The sequence below is a fragment of the Rhododendron vialii genome, chromosome 5a, assembly GCF_030253575.1.
Source record: "Rhododendron vialii isolate Sample 1 chromosome 5a, ASM3025357v1".
Taxonomy (NCBI): domain Eukaryota; kingdom Viridiplantae; phylum Streptophyta; class Magnoliopsida; order Ericales; family Ericaceae; genus Rhododendron; species Rhododendron vialii.
In genome coordinates this window covers 37,444,914-37,469,701 of record NC_080561.1, presented here as the reverse complement: position 1 = coordinate 37,469,701, position 24,788 = coordinate 37,444,914, and the positions used below count along the sequence as shown (strand labels likewise).

The window sequence follows — 24,788 nt, the reverse complement described above, 5'->3', positions numbered from 1 at the left end:
AACCATATTACAATAAACATATTTGATTTCAATGATTGATGCCATGATATTTAGATTTTGACGAAACTCGATCATATGGATTCAAAGTAAGAAATTGAATCTGAATTATATATTTTTTGTTTTGGTGCGTCGGAAATTCATATATTAACTAGAAAAAACGAGAGTTACACTTCCGTGCAAGTAGCATATCCGCCATAGTTACAGACTGAGATCACCAGAGAGATGAATCTGAATTATATATGGCAACCTCCCCAAGATGATGCAAGGGTTACCGGTAGCGAAAAATTTGAAGATCGATGAAATGTGAATTGGTGTCGACACCGAATTCTAAAGAAATCATTCTCAAACTCAATGCCCACTTATCACTTCTGGATATTAGTCCTTAAAATTCCAACAAGTAAAAACACAAACAACTCAGTAGTAGTACAATATTCATCATCTCTGTAAACATGCTCAAACACAAACAAAAGAAAATTTCTAGGGTTTTCATCAGGCGACCAACCGATCTTCTCCTTCTTCGAGAGTTTCCTAGTCCATCACCAAAATCTTCCATCTACGCCACGAAAATTAAGACGTGCTCGTTCTCTAACACTCTAAAGTTGTGTCTGGATCAAGAATTTCTGGATACGTTTCGTCGATAGAAAATAAAATGCCAGAGAAACATACCTTCGATTCGCAAACGAAAATCTCCATAAATTCCTCCACAAACTCATGATCCAACCATAACCTAAACGAAAAAAAAAGAAGAAGAAAGAAAGAAAGAAAGAAAACCCTAACTTTTACTAATCACTATATGAAACTTGAGAGACATCACAATTTTTTTTTTCACAAGTGATTAGTAGTGGAAGAAGAGCTAAATCCAGAGAAATCACTCCATGCATTAGTGCTATTACCAGTACCACTCCAGTACTGCTCATTTCCTTGGATTCCCAAAAACTGCCTTGGCAGATTCATCTCCTGATTGTCTTCCATTTTCACTGAACCGGATTGCTGAGCACTGATAAACCCTGGACCAGAAGAAATATTTCTCGGCCGGACCTGACCGACTTCGCCAACGTAACCGGAGGAGGGATCCATACCACCTTGGTGATGAAACGGGTATAACCCGGATGTCAAATCCAACCCGCCCATCGAACCCATCTGCGGGGGCTGAAACCGCCACTCCGCGTTACCACTACCCCCACCAAGTGAACTATTTCCTAGTAGGTGGAAATTCATGTCACTTGTTCCGCCATAGTTCAAGCCGATGTCTCCGGTACCGCCATACCCGGTGAGTTGACTCAGTGGGGCCATGAATCGGAGTGGTGGAATTTGTGGCGAGATTAACCCTAGTAAACTTGCAGTTGAAGTGGAAACTGCACTTGTTGAACCACCAGTACCACCGCCGCTAGTTTGGAGATCGCCGCTGTTGGCCGGAGATTTTGAGCTGCTTGAGCTTCCCTTGTTGGTCCTCTTGTTCCTACGGCAGCCGCCACCCACCGGAACGCTCCTCAGGGCCCCGCCTCGAGTCCAGTACCTCCGGCAAGTCTTGCAGAAGTGGCGCGGCTGAGAGAGGCTGTAGTTGTTGAAGTAGCAGAACTTCGTGTTTGTCGATTCGCACCTCGGGCACTTTAGAGCTGCTTCTGGGATGGGTATGTTGGCCATCCGGGCTCGATCGGCCAGAGAACCTGGCCTGATCGAGCCCGGTCCACCGCCGCCGCCGCCTGCATGAGGCGGAGGAGGTGGTGGCGGCGGCGGAAGCTGATGGCCTCCACTGTTGGTAATTAAGCCAACTTGTGCATTTGATTGCTGTGAAACCAAACAAAAATACACAACAAAAAAGCAAAAGAATAAACATTTGGTATATTCAAGTGGAGATTTTAAAGTTAAAGATGTGTAGAAATAAAGAGCAAGAGATAAACAAAAGTGGGGAGGAATATTTTTCTCTCTTCTTTTTTTTTTTAATTTTTTGCTTTATTGGGTATAAAGAAGCCATGGAAATGGAAACTTATGAGAAGAGGAAATGAAATTATAGAAAAACCTTACCTGTTGCCAGTTGGAGGGATCAAGATAAGCTGGAATGGAGGAAAAAACCATTGTTCTTGAGATCTCTCTCTCTCTCTCTCTTTAATTCTCTCTTTTGTAAAGGTTGATGGGGTTCTTGGCAATATAGTGGAGAATCACATCAACAAGAGGGTTGGCCAAGAGAGTTGGCCAAGAGAGAGAGAGAGAGAGGAGATAAAGTAGAGAATGAGAATAAGGAGCGAAAATAAAAGAAGGAACTTTATGCTCTATATATATGTGTATAATAGTAGTAGGTTCATGATGGACTCACTATTGTGTGTGTTTTTTTGTTTTTTATTGCTTTTTAGGGTTTCGAGAGTTGTTTCTTAGCTCTGAAGCTTCTCACTGCAGCTTCCACTGGGAATATTTGCTTAAATTTAGTTTTAAAAAAAAATTATAAAAGATTCTAGTTGTTCTCCCTCTTGCATGAATAGTAAGTATAGTTATTGTGTATGTGATTGACAGAGAGAGAGAGAGTCAGAGTGAGTGTGTGTGCTCCCTCACAATATAATTTGGTACATCGGGTTCTTTTTTAATCAAATTACGCACATTTTGAATAATTTTGAAGGATCAATTATACCTTTTTTGGAAATCCCAATCTAATTAAGCCAAGACACCTAAGACATTATGAATCTCAAACTTATAAGAATGATCAAACTTTTAAATCCCGAACCTTGACCACCCGCCCAACTGTTGTGTCCCCCGTGATATATTTGGGTAACCAAAGGCAGTAACAAGTTTATTAGCTAGTAGCAGTATTAGTTTAATGTAAATTACGAGAATGAGAATAAAAAGGGGAGAGAGAGTCTTGTGCTTTGGCGGGTACTGAAAAAAAGAAAACGGTCCAAGAAGTAATTTTTATATATCCCGACCGAATGAAGCTTTTTCTTCCAGTCCTGTCTGCTTCCACTTCCCCACTAATTTTTAACTTTACTTTGCATGGAAAATACGAGATTTGACTTATTCACGGAGGCTCTTCCGTGATTTCTTTATCCACGGAACTGGGCAAGCGATCTCGGTCGTTTGTTTCGGCTTTAGACAGTTTGAATTTAAATGAAATTTTTCCGTAAATAACTATTCACGGAAACAGCAGAAATAAAGTTTTTCTCGGAAAATATTATATGTACATAATACATATATAGATATACACATTAACATTAGATATTATGGCTACATATATACATTCTCAAATACTAATCCATATCCATATCCATGTTGTATAAATTAATACTGATAAGATATTTGTTGCAAGCTATCATCCATGCAGTCCGTGTAAATTAAAGTTATTGTGAAAATATAGAACAAAACCTTTAATAGTCCCTCAAAGGTTTTCTTAGTGAACTATTTTTTTTCTTAGTAAACTGAAAGTAGAGAATCACATTAGTGTGGAAGGTTTGAGTTTTTCAGTTTACTTTAAAGAACTGTATATATATGTTCTTCTCCTTTTAGTTGTGAGAAGATAGATCGAGTGCGCTGAAAACTTTAGGCGTGAGCTATTGTATGCGGGCGTGTTAGAATTGGATTGTGATCCAAATTTTGATGTAGTTTTGTGGACGTATGCCGTTGCTTGACTTCTAACGAAGGACAGATGTGTCTTATATTAGGATGGAGCGGATGCCACTGCAATGATCTAAAAAAATCGCTACGACTATATATAGTACATATTTTAGTTTTACTACTAAACTCTATGATCCCGTGACCGTTAGATTTTCTAGTATTTTTAAAATTATAACTAGCTTTACAGTCCTTTAAGGCCATTCGTCACCACTATGTTGAAATTCTGACTCCGTTCCTCAGTCTTTAAGGATTAAGCAACAAGCGGTTTTTGCTTTGCTTCAAAATTGAAGATGACTTCAAATTTATCAACTAGTACAAAATAACTTGAAGAATCACTATGAAAATTGAACTACTCAAACCAACATCACAAACTTCATTACTGAGAGAATATCAAATTGTTGGGAGTGGAAATCGGATGGAGATGTAAAGGTGCGCGCTAGAAATTAAGACTACGATTTGAGTTGAAATTGAACTCAAAGTAGATTACTCCCTCCGTTCCAAATATGAGTGACTTTTTTGGGAAAACGTGTCATTTTCAATTGCTTATATCTTTCAATAGAAATGTTAAAAAATATGCAATATAAATCTTGTTTGATACTAGATTTTAATTAATTGTATTAGACAAAGTTTTCAAAATTACATAAAACTTCATAAATTGAAAAATATAAATATTTTAAAATTACACGAAATCTCAAAAAAATCACTCATTTTGAAACGGATGGAATACAATGGGAAGGAAATGTTTAAAGATGTTGAATTCACAAATGGACGATATTGAATATTGAATTTTTGGCGCATATGGGAGCCTGATTTTGGCTTTGGAAACTTGTATTTATAGGCCAGTAATGTACTGGTTTGAGCCTGAATTGAATACGCATGTTGGCCTATGGTGCCTCCATAGATTAGGTTACACAATGTCACACTCTACACGATTGCTTTAAAAATAAATTTGCATCAATGTCGAATGCCATAAAAGAATGAATAGAGAAACTCTCCATAAGCCCAGTCGATTTTAAGAGAGGTTGTCACGCCCCGCCCTGCAAACGGCACCCAAAGTGGGCCTGAATCAGCGCGACCACGTGCCATTTCACACAGAAGACCAAACCACACCTCACAACCTGTCAGAAATAAACACCCAGCGAAAGACTTTAGCACCTTAACATAAAATGAATCAACGTATTGACCAACCAACCATGATATCGCACAACCAAAAAATAATATCTGTATTATAGTACTTAAAAAATTCTATACTTTAACACATCCACCGATGACTTACTTACAATTTGAATAAACCAACTTCTTCATCAACCACCTACAACAAACTCGACCATCCACAACGCCAAAGCTAATCTCAAATAGAACACCAGCCATCGACCAAAGTTAACTACAACCTATACAATTTAAAATTTTTAACTATTCTTAGCTACAATTCCATACAAATTAAGTTCTGCACCAACTAAGGCACTCCACAACAAGGTAACCAAAATCCCACCTGACGCTAGCAAAACGCCTCAACACAACGACCGGTAGTGAACCCACTTTAAGCAACCTGCTACTTGACAAACCAAAAAGGAAAGCCAGAGTGTGTGAAATATAAAAATGCTCAACATAATACCACAATACTCGAAGGAATATCAACCAGAATGCACATCACCAACATAACTGAAATACTCGAATGTATACAACAGTTATAACCAACATATCCACCCAACTGAGCAATAATAATCAATGCACAACAATATGAATGTTATCACATCACATGCAGTGACACGTCTGCCACATCCCATGTACCCAAGGTATTGTGTCTCACACACCATATTCTCATTCACCGTTAATTAGACGGCACGGCCCACGACATGGTATGACTCACTCCGCAATCCTTAAGCGGGTACAATCAACACACCACAACATGCATATCAATAACTAAACCTCGGTTAGCATAATATACAACCTCCAAGCATACATATCATCATACATGCATATCAACATCTAAATCATCTGTTAACATGATATACACCCACCACTATAGCAACATTCCATAAAAATAATCATATCGAAAGCTAACTATGATTAGTAAGATATACACTCACCATCACAACAATATCTCATAAAAGATAATCACATCAAAAGCTAACTACGATTAGCAATATATACACTCACCACCACAACAATATTTCATAAAAGATAACTATATCGAAAGCTAACTACGATTAGCAAGATATATACTCACCACCACAACAATATTATATTGAAGAGAACCATATCAAACACACTCACCTTTTTATCGACCGAGTTATGCCAAATTTACAGTTTCGGAACCTCCCCAATTGATTGGCTTGTTACCTAGTCACAAGCTAACCATATCAGTTTATTGAACGCTTAAACGTTACCACCAACTCCTGAAAATAATCTATAACACTAACAATAGGTTAACGATGCTTAACGCATACAAGCATGTCCATCTTAAAGGTTTATAAGTGTCCATAAACAAGCGTAACACTCAAACACCACATCACTCCTACATTTGGTTTGAAATCTTCAACCAGCCTGTCGTATTCTGCCTATAACTTCTTATAGGGTTAAAACCAGATCATGAAACCATCACCATTAGAAAGTACACCTCCGGCACATGAATTTTGATATAAAATTTGTTAAAAACGGAGTCCGAAGGACAAAATTATGCTCATTCAAAGTTACACAAAAATCTGTCCAAAATCACAGATTCTGCACGTTTATCAATTTCAAATCAAATACTGATTTAACCTGGCACAAACTAAGCCACAACCTTCACATATTCCGAAAGACATACGAGTCTAGTTTCAGAATCAACAACCCGTGCGCTAATTCGATACCCGAGCTAAAAGATATGACAATTTTCTCAAAATATGTCAGTGCAGCAAATACAAAACTCAGCAGGGATACACCGACTTGTAAAATCCGCCAAACTTAAAATATGCATCTAATAAATCCCAAATTTGGTATACACCATTACCACTCACCAACGTTCATTCCTGATTTTTCTTAGATTTTTCACAATGAAGAAACCTAGTTAAAATCACCTCCAAACTCAGAAATTTTGTGCAGCGAAACACAATTTCCAGCAGAACAGTCTGTGTTCGAAAATTTATTAAATATCGAATACTTAATACTTTTTAGTAATTCTAACGCCAAAATATCACCAACTTATCAATCTTTCAGACTCATAAGGACCCATAATCAGGAGGATCGCTTAACTATAAAAAAATTAATAAAAGACACAGCTCTGTAAGCTATCTGCTCAAAAATAGGAATCCGACCACAGCTTGATTTACAATTTTTATCCTTTTCCACACTTCTCAGAAAATTTTGAAAATTTAACACGATATAATAGACACACTAATGAACCTTCTATAAAAATATCAGATATTTAAAACTTTCTAGGTACCTTTAATTTTGTAAAGAACAGACTAGAGTCTATCTCCTTCCATTCATTAAAAAAAGTCTCAATGTATACTAGAATTTATGATTTTGTGTTGATCGAAATAAAAATCCTCGGCTAGCTCCCAAAAGTCTCATACTATCCCAAAATTTTCGAGTAATTAATCACACGGGTGTTCACTCTTTTTGTTCAACCACAACGGCAAAACTATATTTTTTTGGCAATTAAAATGATCAAAATCAGACTTGGGAACAAAATGGAGTATGATTAATTTTCTCCCAGACTCTTCAATTTTATACATTGAAAGGAATGTTGCGATGAAATTCAGTTCACAGTCAATCTTATATGATTTTTGATATTTGAAAACACATCGATTTTCAGTTTTGATAGATTGTTAAATTACTTTTGTTCTATTTTGATGGATGATCAATCTAGAAAAATATTTTTTATGCTTTCTCTTTAACTATAGAATGCAAGGATTTTGATAGTTGTTTTTGTACTCATTTGTTGAGAGTAAAGAATAGAAAGATATGTTTGAGGTTGAAATTTTTTCCGCCCCCACCCTGGGATCGAGTATTGATCAGTAAGGAATAGAAAATGTGTTTTCTGCTTTCTCTTTAACAACGATGCTATATCGCTGCTTTGTCGTTTATATGACTGCTCTCTCTCTCTCTCTCTCTCTACACGTAGAAACAAGATACGTATGAAGAAAGATAAATATTCCCAGGATATTTTGCTATATAAGGGCACAAGGAAATTTATAACATGCAAGCAGAACCACGTCTTAACTTATACTTCAATCACAAATCACACACAAGACCCTCGCAAGTTCTTTTATTTACGATTTAAACTCCTAAAACACATAGTTCAATTAAAAGTAATTGAAATACCGAAATATCCGGGGCAGGTATTACAAAGGTGGTGGAAAAACGGTGTTAATGTTAGAGCCAGGAATTCATGGGTTTGAATTCATCGACAGGCTTGCTGGTGCAATATTGATCGGATACCATACAAGACTTAATTAAAATTCTTCTTAACATCAATTGAATTTTGGAAAAATGGGGAAAAAAGAAAAAAAGGTCCGACACATTATCTGCATCAGATCCCTAACAAATGTAACCATGTCTTCCCTTCTTCTTCTTTTTTATCAGCAAAAAAAAATTTATTAATCAACAAACCAAAGTTACAAGGATTAAAAGGTAACAGGAAAAGAAACTGTATCACAATCTATGACCTACATCCCAACTATATTGGCACCTAGGACAACGACAATCATATGTCACCCGCTGCTCGAGGAAGGAGAAGTTGGCAAGAAACCAACCAACACGTACGGTCTAGAACAGAAAACCAAAAAAAAAAAAGCCATATCCCCACTTTCTTAGATCATGACTCATGAGCAATGGACAAATGGACTAATTTGAAATAAATCATGGCTGCTGGAGATCGATATAGTCATCCAAACTCCTCCTGAGCTAGTCAGTCGTCTGGAATATTTGCAAAGGCCGCCAAGTGTCCTCTTGACCATTTGGCTCCCAGCGAGTGGAGTAGTACTGAGTATAGCTTAATGGTAGGTACCATGTACTTGTTATATCCATTTGACTGAGTTTCAAATCTTACTATACCTACAATTAACACTACGAACTCCCACCGAAAGGGGAAAAAAAACCATTTGGCCCTGTAATTCCGCGCCTCTTATATTTGAGGATTTGAGGCCTCGATCGTTTCGCTGAGGTTCTTATTTTTTAAGTAATTTTTTTTTGCTTTACGAAACAGATTTTTCTCTCACAATACATCACCTTTAATTTGAAAAATAAGTACTATTTCCCTTAGCTGAACGGAAGCCTATTTCTTTCTCTTTCTTAAAATGTAATGGATATTCTCTTAATGCTCCACTTGACCCATTTGCATGTCTCTAATCTGTGTGCCCATCCCATATTCAAAGCTAGGGTCAAGAGGGAGAGAGAGAGATGATCCGGTGTGGTCAAGCCTTTTTTATCTTTGATCTCAGCCACCCGATCAAGCGCTGATCACACTTGAACTTAGAAATAAATGTACATGTGATCACTGCCACTAAATGGTTGGGTGTCATTTGGAGGGATAAACAGTATCCGAAAGAAGACTGTGAGCAAGCGCGCGAGCAAGTGCTCTTCTACTTTTTCCTGATGTACCCAATTCGAATTTATAAAAGTTTCGTTAGCCGAGAAAAAAAAAAACAGTATTAAGAAACTAAAAATAAAAAAATTGTAATTCAGTGTATCCAATAGATATTGTTTCTCGATTGCGAACCATGTGAACGACTGAGAGAAGAAAAGTTGGGTACGAGTGCAACTGTGATATGTACATGAAGATCATATCGAGTATAGATTTATAACAATGAAGGAAGAGCTTTATAACAATTAAAGTACAAATCAAAATCAAATCACATTTTTAGGTCAAAAGTAACTAGACTAGAGCTTAATTATTTCTAAAAGCAAGCTAAAGGATAAAAAATAAGTCATCAAACTACTAAGTACTAGCTAACATCATCATTGTTAATCTATATTGAAATATAAACAATTCCGGCTGGGGGTTAGGCTTGCGGGAGTGGTAAGTGGAATTACCCTTCTATCCTCTGACAAAAAAAGAAAACAAAACGCTTGTGGGTGCCCCTAGGGTACAGAAAGATTGTTGACACATTTTACGTAACCCGGTACACGTTCAAATGCATCAATATATATAAAGTACCGTGCTACTCGATATATATGTGATGCGAGTAAGTCATATTTTTCTGGAGTACGTACCCATGACTGATATTTTCCGCGGAATGAAATGTCTTGCTTAATCATATGTTACTGAATTTGAGCAAAATACAGGCTAAGATACCACATGTACGTGTTTTCTGGTAATATCTGCTGAAAAGGAGTTGTTCATGTTTTGGGTAGATTTTGCATGGACACATTATGCAGAAGCTCCCCTGCAATTGGTAATGGGAACAGAAAACTAGTAACGCGTACAAAATTTATCACATTGATTGGAAAAATGACCGTATACTCCTTCCGTTAACGAAATCTGATACGCTAGTTATAATGTATTTGTAAGAAACTGGGAAAATAGTGGCTTACCGGGTTACTACCTAGGTTTAGATTTCCTCATTTTCTTATCGGCATGTCGATTACCTCATTGACATTTGATTGGATGGGAAATGGGCCTCCCGATCGAATAAACATTTAAATTGTATCCGCTGGTTCAAAATAAGGATACGGTTCAGCTATCCTTCCTGTATCATTGTTCCCGCTATATTAGTAGAGCATGCAATGAATGATTAAAGCGATCGTGCGACTAGCAATGCATAATGCACTGGAACACGCAGACATTGACATTAGAGATAGAAAACTTCGAACCGAAAGACTTCTTGAGAATATAGTGAAGAAGAATATGATAATGATAATAAACCTGTGGTACAAATCCTCCAAACAGGATATGGAACAGCACGAAATTTATGCAGTGGCAAATTAATAGCCAAACAAGGAAAATACAGGAACTGAGATCACCCAATGAACCTTGACATTTTGAAGACAAGAAAATGTCTGATAAGCTACAATTTGTTATACTCGTTCATCGAGTTGCAAAATACCAAAAAACCGGTATCAAAAAACACGATTTTCTTTCGTGCCTCCATACAAGTTGTAGCTAGTAATAATATCGTATAGGTTAGTTACAATCTCATACTGGCAACAAATAATATAACAACCAAGTATTGCTTATCACCTATCACACCTGTACCTCTATAACTGAGAAAAGGACCTTGTAACAATGTACACCAACATGCATTCAATAAATTAGGTCTCCTTTTGTTTTTACAAATATGTTGTGGAGTAACTTCTGTTGTCAAAAGACTCATTTTGACATGTCCATTTCAGAATTCCAGCAGAATGACTTGGTTCCACCAGATACAACGTCAGAGCTTGAAGAAGAGAGAACTGAAGAATTCTGGGAATTGTTTCTACTCTCTGGATGTTGGTAGCAGCGCAATAACTTGAGAATGTAAGCATCATCGTGCAACGAGAAGGGGGTGCTGCCAACAAGATAAGAATATCAATTAATCCAATCATTAGCCTCTATTGTGATCTTTAATCAGCAAATTTAGAGGTAAAATTAGTCAAATTAGAAGATCATGGAGCGCTTGGCATAAAATTGTATGCATTTCAATTTTAAACATGGTAGAAAAATGACCACTAATACAACAATGAGGGAAGAAGTTACCCAGTACCTATTGAAGTCAAAATGTACAAGCTGCATGTCCTCAGATATCTCAATCTCAACTGTAGCATGAGGATTTGTCTGTGTAGAGAGAGACATCATAAAAACATTCTTTTGAGATCAAAGAAATGTGTGCAAAAGGAAACTGAAGATTCAAGAGTGCTAAGTAACGTCAGAGGGAAGCACAATCTACTTGCTCTTTTAGAGGTTCTCTTTATAAGCATCAGTCAACAGAGCAAAAGACCAGAAACAAAAGTCACCAGCCAATGAATATATATGCAGTCTTAAGTCTCTTAAGTCAACTAAGATCATGCCTTGTGCAAGAAAAACTCCCAAGGCCACTGTAAAGGTGTACAATTGTCACCAATCGCATCACCCAACAGAGCCACACCTGATATGGTCAGTACCAAGCCATAGTTGGGCAGATTAGTCCTTTATTTTGCAAGAACTTAAAAACTTTGATGTACGAAAATAACACTCATGTATCCCAAAACTGTCCAACAAAAGGAACGAAATCCCAAATTTCCTACCACAGTAAGCATCCAATGTGCTGTGCAGCTGGTTATATTCACACAAAGACATGAAGATCAATGAATTACCAAGTCAGACATGGCATGTCAGTTAAGACTATTAATCACTCTGTTGGGTACAAAAGATAAAATTGTAGCATTTGATAAATCAGCAAATTGAAGAAGAGTGGAAGGTAATCGAAGTGTATCCTCCGGTTCCCAGGTCCTAGCATTGGATACTTAGGAAAGTTATAGTCCTAAAAAAGAATTACTTCTACAGTGGAACAAGTTAAAGCCCGACATAGGAAAATAGAATCCAACCTTAATTACTTGTTGTAAACAAACTACAAAATGCTTCCACAGTGTTACAAAGTAGCACGGCATGGCATATTATTTGTTTTCCAAAGAAAAGAGGTTGGGCTAGAGGATAATTCAAGACTAGAACTATGCATCCTTCTTAAGTCATACATGGTCTATATGCACTAGGCACCAATCTCTTTGGGTGCAATGGTGTTGCAAACACCTAATCAAGAATGGTTGCTTCTGGACCCTAGGAACTCCTTCAAACTGTTCTTGGAGGAAATTGCCGAGTCTTTCAGCTATTGATATGGGAAAAACACTTTTCTATGACATACAACTTGGCTCCCTCAAGGCCCTCTCAGCATCTATTTTGGCCCCAGGATAATAGCCTCTACAGGGACTCCTACTAATAAAGTGTTTACTTGTGGTGTAAATCACCAAATGGTTATTGCCTTTCCCAGCCTATCTCCTTCTCAGTTTTCTCCCTCAATATACTCTTGGCAGCATCAAGTCCAATGGACTACCTCTCCATCACCTGCGGACTACCTCTCCATCACCTGCTTTCAAAGTAGCTGCTACTTGGAATGCTACCAGCTGTTACCCTATATTGCAATGGCATCACCTTATTTGGTATCCCATGTCCATTCCAAGGCATTGCTTTAGTTTTTGGATGGTGCTGTTGAAGGCTGCCTGAAAACAAAAGACAAAATTCCGGGCTGGGGTATCCAAACCTCCCCTCTTTGTCCCTCTATAGTACACAAAAGAAAGACTTTCACCGTCTTTTATTCCATTGCCACTAGTCCAGGCACATATGGCAGCAGGTTGACTCCTTTTGTGGCATATCTCAAACTCACCATATACTGGAATGATGAGATAACCTGACTCATCCAGTCATATGCAAATTAACTAATTAAGTAGGAACTCCTTTCACAGCATTGTAAGGAAAGTGGCTTGGGCTGATATGGTGTATTAATATGGCCAGAAAGGAACAATATCGTGTTCAAAGGGATCCAAAAAAGACCTCAAACTTACAGTCCTCCAAAACGTTTGGTCTGAAGTCTGATGTTAGAATTTAGGGCTCCCAAAAAATTTTTTTAAAGCCCTCCCCCTTCTCACTCTTCGCCACTCCTATGTGTTATGTTTCCTAGTGCAGTACGTTTTGTAGGCTTCTCTCTCATAGGTTCTTTGTTTCTTCCTGTTTTTTCTGCATTAGGAAGGAATGAAATGCCTTGTTTTCTCTTTATAGTTGTGTTCTTTCAATAAAATTATGGATTACCAAAAATGAGAAAAAGAATAGTGGAACCGGATTGCTACCACAATCAGAATGAAACACAAGCAGTGCAAAGTTGCACAACCATAGATGTATATGCTAAAAGCTAAGAGGGAAAAAAATATGTACCCGGACTACTATAAACGGCAAAGAGAACCCCCCAGAAGGGCTATTTCCAGAAGCAAGCAGATGGTGATTACGCAACATCAGATTTTGGAGACCTGTAATCTAGATTATAAAACATATAGCAGAAAGAAGATGAACCAGTTTCTAAATTTTAGTTCAACAATATAAAGAAATATCAACAACTAACACAAATAATACTTCACGGAACTAATTGAAAACCCTTGTAAATCAAACCCAGCTCGTGAACTAATCAACATGGAATCTACACGTGAAAGTATTTGTTATAGATGATCCCACCAAAAAGCTAGTTTTTTAGTTGACAAACTACACAGCATATTCCAAACAAGCTCTCCGAGATAACTATATTTTGTTTGCCTAAATCTCAGAATGCATAAACCACATGCATGCTCGAAGCTTGACAATGAACCATTCCCATTTGACACTGTAACCTGGCACCCAAGATTAGGGTTTCCAAGTCAGTGGTATGACTAACACATGTATTTTAGATATTGACTGAATCCAGGTACTATTAATTGAATAGTATACACCCATGCAGAGGAATTTTACTAGAATAGATGCAATGGAAATAAATATCTACCTTTGCAATCAGTGAGAGTAGTGACAGTTCTATAAAACCAAGATTCATAATAGTTACTAACTACCTATTATATTTTAATTGTAGTGGAAGAAAAAAGAAAAGTGTAACAAAACAGTTTGATATGTGTCGACCTGATTCTATGCCAATTAATGGAATATAAAGTATCTTTTCATATCCTATTACAGGAGGCAAATGTATTTCCTCAGAACTCAGACAAACTCTGGTTACAATGCTGTTCTCTAAGGGGTAACAAAGAAATGACCAAATGACGCTTACTTGTTCTTCCAAATCTTTCAAGTAGGCTGCTTTCTTTCCAATTTGGTTCATCAGCTTTACACGCAATGCCTACAAGGATAAAAGAATTAATTGAAATTGAATATTTCAAAGCGAAACTACTATGTTCTCAGCTTGAAACTTTCTGAATCAACTGGTGATGAAATATTACGACAGGACGAGACAGACATACGCCCCTTTTATCTATAAAATTAGGAGGAAAACCAGTCCATAATTGGAGTATAATTCACCACTGCAAGACAAATGATAGTTCATACGGGGCAATGAATAAGTAAAAATCATCAGTTGTCCCAAAAGCTTAACTGTTGGGAAATTAATCCAACATCTCAGTCCAGGCCTCAACCCTTTTCCATCACCCCCCTCTAAGCCACCAAATCATAGATCGCTCAAAACACACCACCTGGGGATTAAGAAAATTACATACTATTTCCACATGGTGACCTCAAGATCCTGTGTTCCTGTCTTGCATCATTAAAACACGTACAGAAGTGGAGGGAGAGGGGCAGGGGAGGCAGGAGAGAGGCAGAAGGTTCTCTCATAAATATCACAAAAGGAGTTTCATTGCCAACCTTATTCTGCTCCATATCCTTCACATCTGTGCTAGGAAGACCCTTCCACTGAATTTCCTTACCCTCTTTAACGATAATGTCCAGTGCCATAAGAACATTTAGTGCATCATATACACGCCTCCGTATATTCTTCTCCTCAACCTAAGGAGTTGAAAACATCACACATTAAGATATTATCTTACCTAGCTCACATAATAAACTCATTGACAGAAAATAAGTTTCTAGGGTTAGACAAAACCTTATCCAGAGAAACTGAACTGTTTGCTTCAGTAAACTCCACTACAATTTCATCAGCAACCTAGACCTCATGAACAAAGGAACCAATAAATTCAAGCTAAAGTAAATGTAGTAATATGGCAAGACATAGGCACTCGCCCTAAAAGTAAAACAGCTAAGGAGATCAAACCAACATGAGCTTTGGAAAATTAAATTTCATGTCTTAGACTAAAAGTTACCCATAGTGATTTCACTAAATTGGGAAACTGGATAGCTACAAGGAAGTACTCTGAATGGGTAATGACAAATGGTTACAAGCCAATTAGGTCTTCATACGTAAATTGCTACTCTTACGTATAATTACACAATCTTGTCGGGTTTGGCAAAATCTCTTCTGAGTACTAAGGGAAGGGTATTACGGTAAGTTATTGATGTAAACCAAGCATCAGATATACTGGCTAACCTCACAGCCATCACTGTAAATGTGAGCCGTGGAGGTCGGCAATCCTGGAAAACTATGTAAATCTTAGTGCTTCTAGTTGTTACTGATCTTTATTCTTAATTACCTAACAAATATTGCACTGGAATGAATTGGTGGTGAAATTTTCATAGTTACAAGCCATCTTGTGTTATTTTTTTTGGATGACGATTAAAGACGTCTTGTTGGATTGATGTTTGAAATAACAGGTCACAACTCAGCCATTTCATTCTACAGACATTTTACTTATGCTTTGTTGTTTCGTTTACCGTTTTTATCTTCACTTAGTCCTCAGATGAATTCCCAAAATCACCATTCAGGATTAAAAAAAGCATGTCCAAAAAGCTTAACCGATGTTAAATTTGTGCGCAATGTAGAGTGAAAAACTCTCTTGACTCTCCCCACCAAATTTGTTTTCCTTTAGCAAACGAAACTTTAAAAAGCTACACTGTAAGAGAAAAAGGGAAAAGAGATGAAAGGAAGAAAGCAAAAAATACCTCACTATATGTTGTTCTTCCCTTGCTCTCCACTTTCTTACCAACTGGAAAGAAATCAAAGCAGGTTCAAACAATATCATCATAATTCTGGTGAACAGTACTACTAAATGCATAAGATATATCTAAAGCTAGAAGGTCACTACCAAACCTAAGCTTCGGTTGTACTCTATACAATTGACTGCCCTCATATGGCACCTTCTATCATTTTTTAGAAACACTAACAAAAATAAGAATAAAATAAACGAGTTAACGTTCCTAAGTACCATTGATGGAAAAAGAAGAAATTGAAATAGCACTGATGGTATGGAACTTGGAAGCAACCAAAGCTACATTAAATAAATTACTGACCTGTGATACTGATCTGGCGCAGGCCCCCACCAGTAATTTTTGATACACGTTTTTTCTTTACATCCATACTATTAAGGGAACCAAAGTTTGGAGTTAGATACAAAAACAAAGCCTTGATACAAAATAAATCAAAGCACCAACTAGTTCCCCCAGTATGGGTATAAAATAGCGGAAGCATCATTGGGATAATCAGTCCATTCTCTACAAGGATTTTTGGGAAAAGCAAGCAAAGAACGAAAGGAAAGAGGTAAGTACCCATCATTACGGATGGACAACTGATGTGATCTCTGCGAAGCTTCATACGCAGTTGCAGTACTATCACAGTTTGTTGATGCTGGAATAGAACATTCTTGACCAGAATATTTATGACCAAAGCCACCAAAAACTCCCAAGGATTTGTTATCCATCACAATCTAGTAGCTGCGGGTAGCCCCACTTCTTACCTCAAGAAATGAAGCCAGCAATAACCCTTTTACTTGGCAAGTAGAATAGCAAGATATCTCCAAAACAATAAACCTGCAACAGATGAGTGATAACCAAAATAGAAGACGTAAATCAACAAACAACGTACTGATCTTTTGCTGTAAACAGGGCAAGAAAGAACACATTGGCGACAAGGAAATGATTTCCACTGCATTTTGAAAATCAAATAGAGTTCTGGAAATTGTAACAAGATAATATAGCCAGACCATGAATCCTGTGGATAATGGGGAAACCAACTAATTAGCAAGGGATTGGCCAAATTATACCAGGGGAGGGCCACAAGCGATAACTTGTCAAAAGTTGGGGGGGCTACGGTGCATTTTTCCTAAATGTGAGGAAGAACACGAGGACATAGCAAGGTTCGGTCAATCATCAACAAACACAGCCCCAGTGGGCAACATCTTTCGCATTTAACTCGATCACTTGATTACATGAGAAAAACCTGTGTGGTTTTTCTTTTGATATGTGAGAACACCTGTAGTCTTAGGTCAAGAATTCAGTCATACCTAATTACTAGAGAGATTGACCTAAACCAAGGGTTGCATTGTTTGTCAAGTATGAGTATCAAAGAAACAATAAACTCAAATAGGATCTTCAATCTTTAACATAACCTTCGAATCTCTCAGACAGGATCTTCAATCTTCAGCATAACTGCATAACCTCCGAATCACATTGAGACCTAATAATAGGGGTGGACACAAAGGGGTGCAGGCTGGTGCCCCGTCCCTTCACCACTCCCAACATTCTCACTAGTTATACAATTTTTCAAGTTAGTTTGAAACAATTCTATGGGATTGCGAACACCGCCCCTCCCCCCTCCCCCCCCAAGTCCCTTGGGAGCAAAAAACCCTAAAACTCCCACATATGTGTCAAAAAAATTCCTAAAAATTCCAAGTTATCAACCATTCTTTGGTTGCGCGTACAACTTTATAAGGCAGCAACGTATATTACATGAAAATCTCGTTTTCCCAAAAGCTAGTAAGTATCAATATATAACAGTTATAGAGTCTATTTTTTTGTTATCTTTCGAGCTACGTGTATATCTTAACATATAAGGAGGAGGGTTTACATCTGGGCCCACTAGTTTAAAATCCTGCCTCCGCCAGTGTATCAAATTTTTGTTTCCCTTCCATCTACAACATAAATTCCCGTCAACGGATCATTACCAACCAGTTAGCAGAAAATTGGACAATCACAGACTACACAACGAAAATTCTGTTCTATCTCAACCTCTAACAGACCCCGAAACAACGAACAAAAAATCGATCAACAGGAACGAGATCGCGTTTTTCTTCACTTAAGCTAGAAAAAGCAACATTAAGACTTCAAATCGATCAACGAAAATGGACATTAGGGTTTTAAATTGATACCTGGAGGTCAATGATGCGTTCGATCTGTGAATGAAGCTCTGTAAGAGGGAAGTATTCGAGCGCAAACCCTGGAAGCTTTTGGGGAATTTCTTTTTTGTTTTTCGTCGGAGACGGACACTGTTTGTTCCCGCTCCTACGGATACGAATTGAGTTTCCTTTCTGGATTTGGAGTACTTATATTTATAGGACGAAATTGTCCTTGTTACTGTTCCTTTTCTATTTACAAAAACAGAATGTCTACACTTCCCGACCCATTTTCCCGATCGGAATCCCAACGCCCCGCCTGGCCCACTCCGGCTACCGGACGGCTGATCCGAGCCGTCCAAAAATTCTTAAAAAAAAATCCGAGTGGGCCATCACAGAAATCAACGGTATCCGACGTGTTTAGGTGGCCGATCCGAACACTCCATTTTTTGTGTATATATACACAAATATACACACAAAAATTGGAGTGTTTGGATCGGCTACCTAAACACGTCTGATGCCCTTGATTCTCTCAATGGCCCACTCGGATTTTTTTTTTAGAATTTTTGGACGGCTCGGATCAGCCGTCCGGTGGCCGGAGTGGGCCCAGCGGAACGTCGGGATTCCGATCGGGATTCCCCGGTTGGGAACTGTAGCTTTACTCTTACAAAAACTCAAAACAACTGCCGGCACAACTCCTCCAAACGTAACTGTGTTTTGAGCCGTCCGATGTATGTGAATTCACGTGCATCGATTGACTTTGGATACAGTTATTTTTAGAGTTGTGTTTAAAGCCGTCCGATGTACGTTGGATACGGTTGCTTTTAAAGTTGTGTTTTAAAGTTGTATACCTATTGTTGTTTTTTCTATTAATCTTTTTAGATATTCTCTCATTTTATTTTTCACGTTTTCAAGGTGAGGCCAAACTATTAATCTTTTTAGATGTTCTCTCATTTTATTTTTCACGTTTTCAAGGTGAGGCCAAATCTTTACCGATGTATTGCCAGTACTATGCAAAACTTGTTTTTTTTTTTTTCTTGTTTTCAAATTTGTTAAGAAACCTAATAAAAAGTCTCCACTTGTTTTATACGGCTGCGTTGGAGTCCTAACATTAATCTCTTCACAAACAATAAATAAATAAATAAATAAAATTTGTGTCTAACATTGTTTTCCTGGACTATCCTGTAAGCTGTAAAATTGTTCAATAGTATGATTTTCATAAAAAGATGTAGGTGGACTTCTTTGAAATTTGGTCCTAACTTAATTTAAAAAGATGGCAAAAAGTCCATGGTTAGGAGGACTTGAAATGGAAGGCTAACAAATTCTCTTGTTTTAAAAAATTATACTCCATTACTCCGATCACTTTCGCCAATCAAAAGAAAAATTAATTGCATTTTACATTTAGACCAAGTTGGACGTTTCCTTAATCTCTTGATCGGCACACGTTTTTTCAATGAAAACAAGAGTGTACCGATCAAAATGAGCCCTCATATCAGATATGGATTCGTGCTAACAAGGAAGGGCGAAGGGCAAATTGCATGTTACGGGACTGCAGATACGCTGCACCTTATGAGAGTGGTCTCAAATAGATGTCTAAATTACAGGCTGCAAGACCGTCCGTCTCAAACTCTTCCTCCATCAGTTCCTCCATCAGTGATCGAGGGTGCGTTTGGGCTTCACCTCTGCTTTCAGAAACTCTCCATTCGACACAATTCCTAATGCCAGTATGGCACCAACCAAGAGAGAGAAAACAGAGGCAAAATGAAGAATAGCCAGATTTAGTTACACTGTTTCGTCCTGAAATTTTCGGAATCAAGAAGCTTCAAAATAAGTTTCTCCAGCCTTCTCGAACTTACAGAAGGTCTAACTGCATTTGGACTCCCATGAACCACACAAGGATCGTTGTCTCTAGCAGAATTACCCACGCACCAACCCCCCAGCGTAAATTGTCCATCCGACCTCCCCAAAATTTCCTCGTCAATTTTGTCCAAAACCGGATCATCTTTTACAAAGTTACGAGCAAAAGGGGCACCACTCTGGATCATTTCGTCAAAATGACCTAACGTCAGATTCATCGGTTGCTGCTTCGGAGGATCATCCCACCTTATATAGTGCAAGTCATGGTTTACCGTGGTGTTCTGGTAGTCTTTGTGGTTGCATATCACGGTGTGGAAGTAGCCCTCTTGCGGTGACATGAAATTCGTGTAATACATAAGGAGAGTGCGCGGGAGATTATCCCAACCCCATATGGAGAATTCGAGAAATGATCTGCTCAGTACTACCCATTCAGATCCTGCAGATGGGGAAATTTGAAGTTAAAAGGTAGATACACAGGAAAAAGATTCATCCGCACTAACAGTGTACATAGTTCTGGACAAGATAAAGAAGCATAATGTTGAAAACACAATTACGTTTCAGAACTCCATCTTCATGACTCCCAGATGCTTTCATGCCAAAAAACAAGGACAAATCTACAAGGAAATGGATGCTCAAGAATCGACTTTAGCAGGTAAATCCTCGATGTGGTTGTACTTGAAACCTAGACTCTATATCCTGCCTTCACTTGGATTGGAAGGGTTATGATCAGGGGGAGATCCAACTGAGAACAAATTAACAGTTAGAAATGTGACAAGTTTTCCTTTTGAGTCAAGGTTAAGAGCTTCATTCGAAATGTCACAAACATATATGAAGTATTTGCATCATTTGATGTTTTTGGAAAAAGAGACGTCAAGTGATCTAAGGTTCACACTTGGACCAGCCATAAATCCGGAGGTATTGCATTCGGATCATGTTGGTAATGCCCTAACTAAGGTGGCTTATAGGTGGTTGCAACTTGCAGGTATCCCGGGGCTTCCCTACTGGGGTCCAAAGTTTTCCTACATTCCACGCTTACTCGTCCCCAAAAATCCAAAAAAGATGTACCTTATAAAGATGACCAATAATTTACGTGACTATTGGAACCACCCATCTATAATCCATAACAAAGCGAGTCCAATAAGTTTATGAGGCTATGAGACCACTGTAAAACCCTAATAAAACCTAAATCAGCATTTCTGCAGCTTGCCAAAAGCTAAGTAACACAATATTTGACTCAAATTGACCCAACTTGATGCATAAAACTTTGCCCCTTCTCTTATTCACTTGGTTTCACTTTCTGAGTCCAGTCCATACGGGACAAAGGAGTAAATATCAATCCTCAGTCTCTAAAAGCAATTTAATTTCCAGACCCTAGTAACACAGATATAGAAGTTGATTTTCTTATTTGAGGACTACAAAATCAGTTTTAGCAAATTAAAAATCTGAAACTACAAGACTAGAGATATTTTGTTAAAAATAGTTTTGTACAACTCCTTGCGTGTCTTTCAGTATATAAAACCACATAGCCATGCAGATATCAAAGGTCCATGAAGGTGAAAAAGACAGTAGAAGAGTTACTTGAGTCTTGAGTAATCCTATCCACATGAATAATCAAACCACAAATAAGTAAATTGCAGATACAAAGCAAAAATAATGGAATTACCCATGAATAACTTAAACGAAGCAGGCAAAGATCTTTTCTCTTTGGCCCCAAATACAACGGATTTCTTTGAATGATACAAGCCTGGATCTACAATGATAGGCCTTCCTCTTTGAAACCTGCAAGCATAAAACCAGAATGCCCCTAATGATTACCTCAGCATGAGCAAATAAAAAAAAGCAGATGTAAATTCTCTACGGACTATAGGGAAGAGTACAGAGACAGGAATTGCATGCTCACTCTTTCCAGCCAATATTGCTTGTGTGCTCAAGGAAGTTTAGATCCCTAGGCAAGTACGAGAATATGTGGAGGAGATCTGGAACAAGAGGAATTAAGTGTTCATTACAAAATCCATAAACCAATACTGCATGGTAAAGTGGTCCAATGATTAGATATCGATAGCCAGACTGACAATGGCAGATTTTTATTTTTATTTTTTGATCGGCAAAAGTAACAATTTATTAGGGGTAAAGGAAGGGATTCCAACCAAAAGTTAGAAAATACAGCCTATGGGACAAAGCCCAATACAACCTGAAGGCCTAAAGACAATGCCAGATATTGCTGATAAAAAAAAGAAGAAGAAGAAGAAGAAGACAATGCCAGATATTGCAATTTGCAATAAAATGCTTCACTTACAAGAATAAGGGCAAAAAACTAGAAAAGACTTGAAAATGCCAAAGTGACCACCAAGAAAAACTTATATAGGAAGGAGACTTTTGAAGTTGGAAGCTTGCAATTCGATCAATCTACACTAATCCCATTCAAAAAAGAAGAAAGAAACGCGGTCTCACAATGCTGGACAACGCGAGAGCTACTAAGATTTTTGAAGCCACAAATACCCAAGGTAAGCAATTGAGTTAAGCTTACTCAGCAACTATTTTTTCACATAGGTACCACCCCAACCCAACAACAAAAAGGAGAAAGGGTGAGGAGTACACTAAGATAGTTTGCCATAGGTAAGGGCATTATGGTTGCAAGAGGTATCTTCTTCAGGTTATAGCCCTCCTTAGGGTAGTTTTCGATTGGATAAGAGCATTACAAGTGACAGAGGTACTTCCCTCAAAACAAAAAATTGTTGTGTCCCATTACCTATGACCTTTAGCAAGAGATACTAGCCAGAAATGCTTGCAGGACTATGAAATGAACAGATTCCTTCTTCAATAGCAACATGTGCATGGTTGGCAACTTTTGTCACCTCTTCCAGGGCATTGTACAATCAACACCCATCAGCACATGAAGTGAACGTAACTTTCAGAACTTTAATCCCATTCAACTTCTCAGTCCTGTACAATGTGTTTTTTTTTCCCCAACGGGACAGAGTATTTCAGACCATAAATTGAGAAATAGACATGGAAACGACGTTTCTCCTGCTAAACCCTACCCATAAAATGCAACATTCAAACTTCTTCAGGAACTGAAGCTCATTTCTCTCAGTTTACACATGTTACTCCATCCAGATTCCAGAGGGCAGTTTGTGGTTAAATCACAAACCATTTTTCTCCTTGCGTCATCAACTATTGCCCTAACTCCAAATAATCACATTCCAACACATAATTAGCCATGTTTGGTAGGCTGGACTACTTGTGATGGGTTATAACTTATAATCCCATAGGACGAGCCATCTCTGATCTCACCGGACTAATAATGCAGAATTACCAGTATAACACCCGAACGGTATATCACCTGTCTTGTAAGGTTAGTTGCCCAATGCAAGTGTTCAGCATGATTTTTAATCTTGTTAAAGTTTTCAATAAGCTTTCACAAAACGAACCGTTCCGATCATCAAAGTAGGCATGCGATAGGCTTGCGGAGGAGCAGGCCTATCATGTGCCTACTTTGATGATCGTTGTGAAAGCTTATTGAAAACTTCAACAAGATCAAAAATCACGTTGATCATACACGGACCACTAAACCCCACTCAATTCTCTCACATTAACAAGTAATGCCTTTACTAGTACCCATTTCTTACTTTTTTTGATAACTAGGTGTCCAGGCCAGCTCACACGCACTTCAACTAATCCTTAGACCATAAACCAACCATTCAATAGCGGAGCCTCACTTAAAGCCGGAGCAAATGCTCCATATGAACTAGCCCTAAAGGAGTTGATAGCACCTAAGAGGTTTCGAACCTGAGATCTTATGAGAGAGCAAACCCCTAAGTCTGAGGCCTTGACCACCGGGCCAAACCCTAGGGGTTATACCAATACTCATTTCAACATCATCAAACTAACCATATACAGAATCGAGAAATGTACAAGACGAGCATACAATCAAAGCTGGTATAAAAATGATCTCCAATCAATAGTTAATCCAACGAAGAACAAAACTAACCGTCCTGCGGCACGAGAGGATAATCCGACGCACTGAGATTAACAAACCAATCCCACCTCCCCTTCCGCAACAGTATCGCGACCGCGTGCAACGTGCACGCGATCGCCGTGGGCCCCTTGTACGTAACCAGGTTGGCCTTGCCCACCACCATCACGTTCCTGAACTTCCTCAGCACCCCCTCCTCCGCCCTCGCGTACCTGGCCAGCTCGAGCCGCTCGGCGTCCGAGGCTTCAAGGTCGAGGTGCAGCAGGTAGAAGTTCCTCGGGTGGTACGCCGCCTGCAGCAGCCGCTTCAGGCGCGGCCCGTCGCCCGCGCCTCCGGAGAGGTAGTACGCGAACCGGGGCAGCTCCGGCGGGCCCGTTCTGAGGTTGGAATTCGAGTCGGAAATTGGAATGGACGGGTTGGGGTTAGGGTTTGGATTGTGGTGGGGAAGGGTTGTGATGAGGAGGGAGATGAGGGAGATTGTGGAGGTGAATAGCACGGGGATTAGCCATTTTCGGGTGAGGCAGCGAGGGAGGTGAATGTGGGATCGTTTCATGGGAAATTAGGGTTTTGGGGAGTTGGATCAAGAAGGTAAAGAGCCTTTGCCGGAATTGGGAATTCGGTGGGGAAGAGGAGACAGATGTTTTGGGGGAGTCTTAGCGTAGAAGTAAACTCTGCT

The 24,788-nt window shown here is 38.6% G+C and overlaps 3 protein-coding genes across 3 annotated transcripts; all 3 read right to left on the bottom strand.

The window, feature by feature from the left end:
* Positions 1-366: 366 nt before the first annotated feature.
* Positions 367-2,239, bottom strand: LOC131326381 (dof zinc finger protein DOF5.1). The gene is made up of 2 exons (XM_058359147.1): positions 2,026-2,239; positions 367-1,788 (listed from the first exon to the last, which is right to left on the bottom strand). The coding sequence occupies exons 1-2, from the start codon at positions 2,074-2,076 to the stop codon at positions 826-828; spliced, it is 1,014 nt and encodes a 337-aa protein (XP_058215130.1). The 5' UTR covers positions 2,077-2,239; the 3' UTR covers positions 367-825.
* An 8,300-nt stretch (positions 2,240-10,539) lies between these two features.
* LOC131326380 (transcription factor-like protein DPB) lies at positions 10,540-18,474 on the bottom strand. Its single transcript, XM_058359146.1, has 10 exons — positions 18,316-18,474; positions 16,718-16,978; positions 16,463-16,530; positions 16,115-16,158; positions 15,162-15,221; positions 14,924-15,064; positions 14,337-14,405; positions 13,466-13,564; positions 11,268-11,338; positions 10,540-11,072 (listed from the first exon to the last, which is right to left on the bottom strand). Exons 2-10 carry the CDS (start codon positions 16,867-16,869, stop codon positions 10,895-10,897), a joined length of 882 nt encoding a protein of 293 aa, XP_058215129.1. The 5' UTR covers positions 16,870-16,978; positions 18,316-18,474; the 3' UTR covers positions 10,540-10,894.
* A 1,114-nt stretch (positions 18,475-19,588) lies between these two features.
* LOC131326379 (beta-glucuronosyltransferase GlcAT14C) lies at positions 19,589-24,788 on the bottom strand. The gene is made up of 4 exons (XM_058359145.1): positions 24,128-24,788; positions 22,037-22,112; positions 21,800-21,915; positions 19,589-20,572 (listed from the first exon to the last, which is right to left on the bottom strand). Exons 1-4 carry the CDS (start codon positions 24,663-24,665, stop codon positions 20,058-20,060), a joined length of 1,245 nt encoding a protein of 414 aa, XP_058215128.1. The 5' UTR covers positions 24,666-24,788; the 3' UTR covers positions 19,589-20,057.

Bases quoted from the DNA above. Each gene is read 5' to 3' on its own strand.
- LOC131326381 (XM_058359147.1), bottom strand. From the start codon at position 2,076: ATGGTTTTTTCCTCCATTCCAGCTTATCTTGATCCCTCCAACTGGCAA. The intron at 1,789-2,025 runs GTAAGGTTTTTC...TTGGTTTCACAG, and splicing joins ATCCCTCCAACTGGCAACAG to CAATCAAATGCACAAGTTGG.
- LOC131326380 (XM_058359146.1), bottom strand. From the start codon at position 16,869: ATGGATAACAAATCCTTGGGAGTTTTTGGTGGCTTTGGTCATAAATAT. The intron at 16,531-16,717 runs GTACTTACCTCT...TTCCCTTAATAG, and splicing joins TTGTCCATCCGTAATGATGG to TATGGATGTAAAGAAAAAAC. The intron at 14,406-14,923 runs GTTGGCAATGAA...TTATCCTTGTAG, and splicing joins AGGATATGGAGCAGAATAAG to GCATTGCGTGTAAAGCTGAT.
- LOC131326379 (XM_058359145.1), bottom strand. From the start codon at position 24,665: ATGAAACGATCCCACATTCACCTCCCTCGCTGCCTCACCCGAAAATGG. The intron at 22,113-24,127 runs GTTAGTTTTGTT...CTCTTGTTCCAG, and splicing joins TCCTCTCGTGCCGCAGGACG to ATCTCCTCCACATATTCTCG. The intron at 20,573-21,799 runs GTAATTCCATTA...CCCCATCTGCAG, and splicing joins TTCGTTTAAGTTATTCATGG to GATCTGAATGGGTAGTACTG.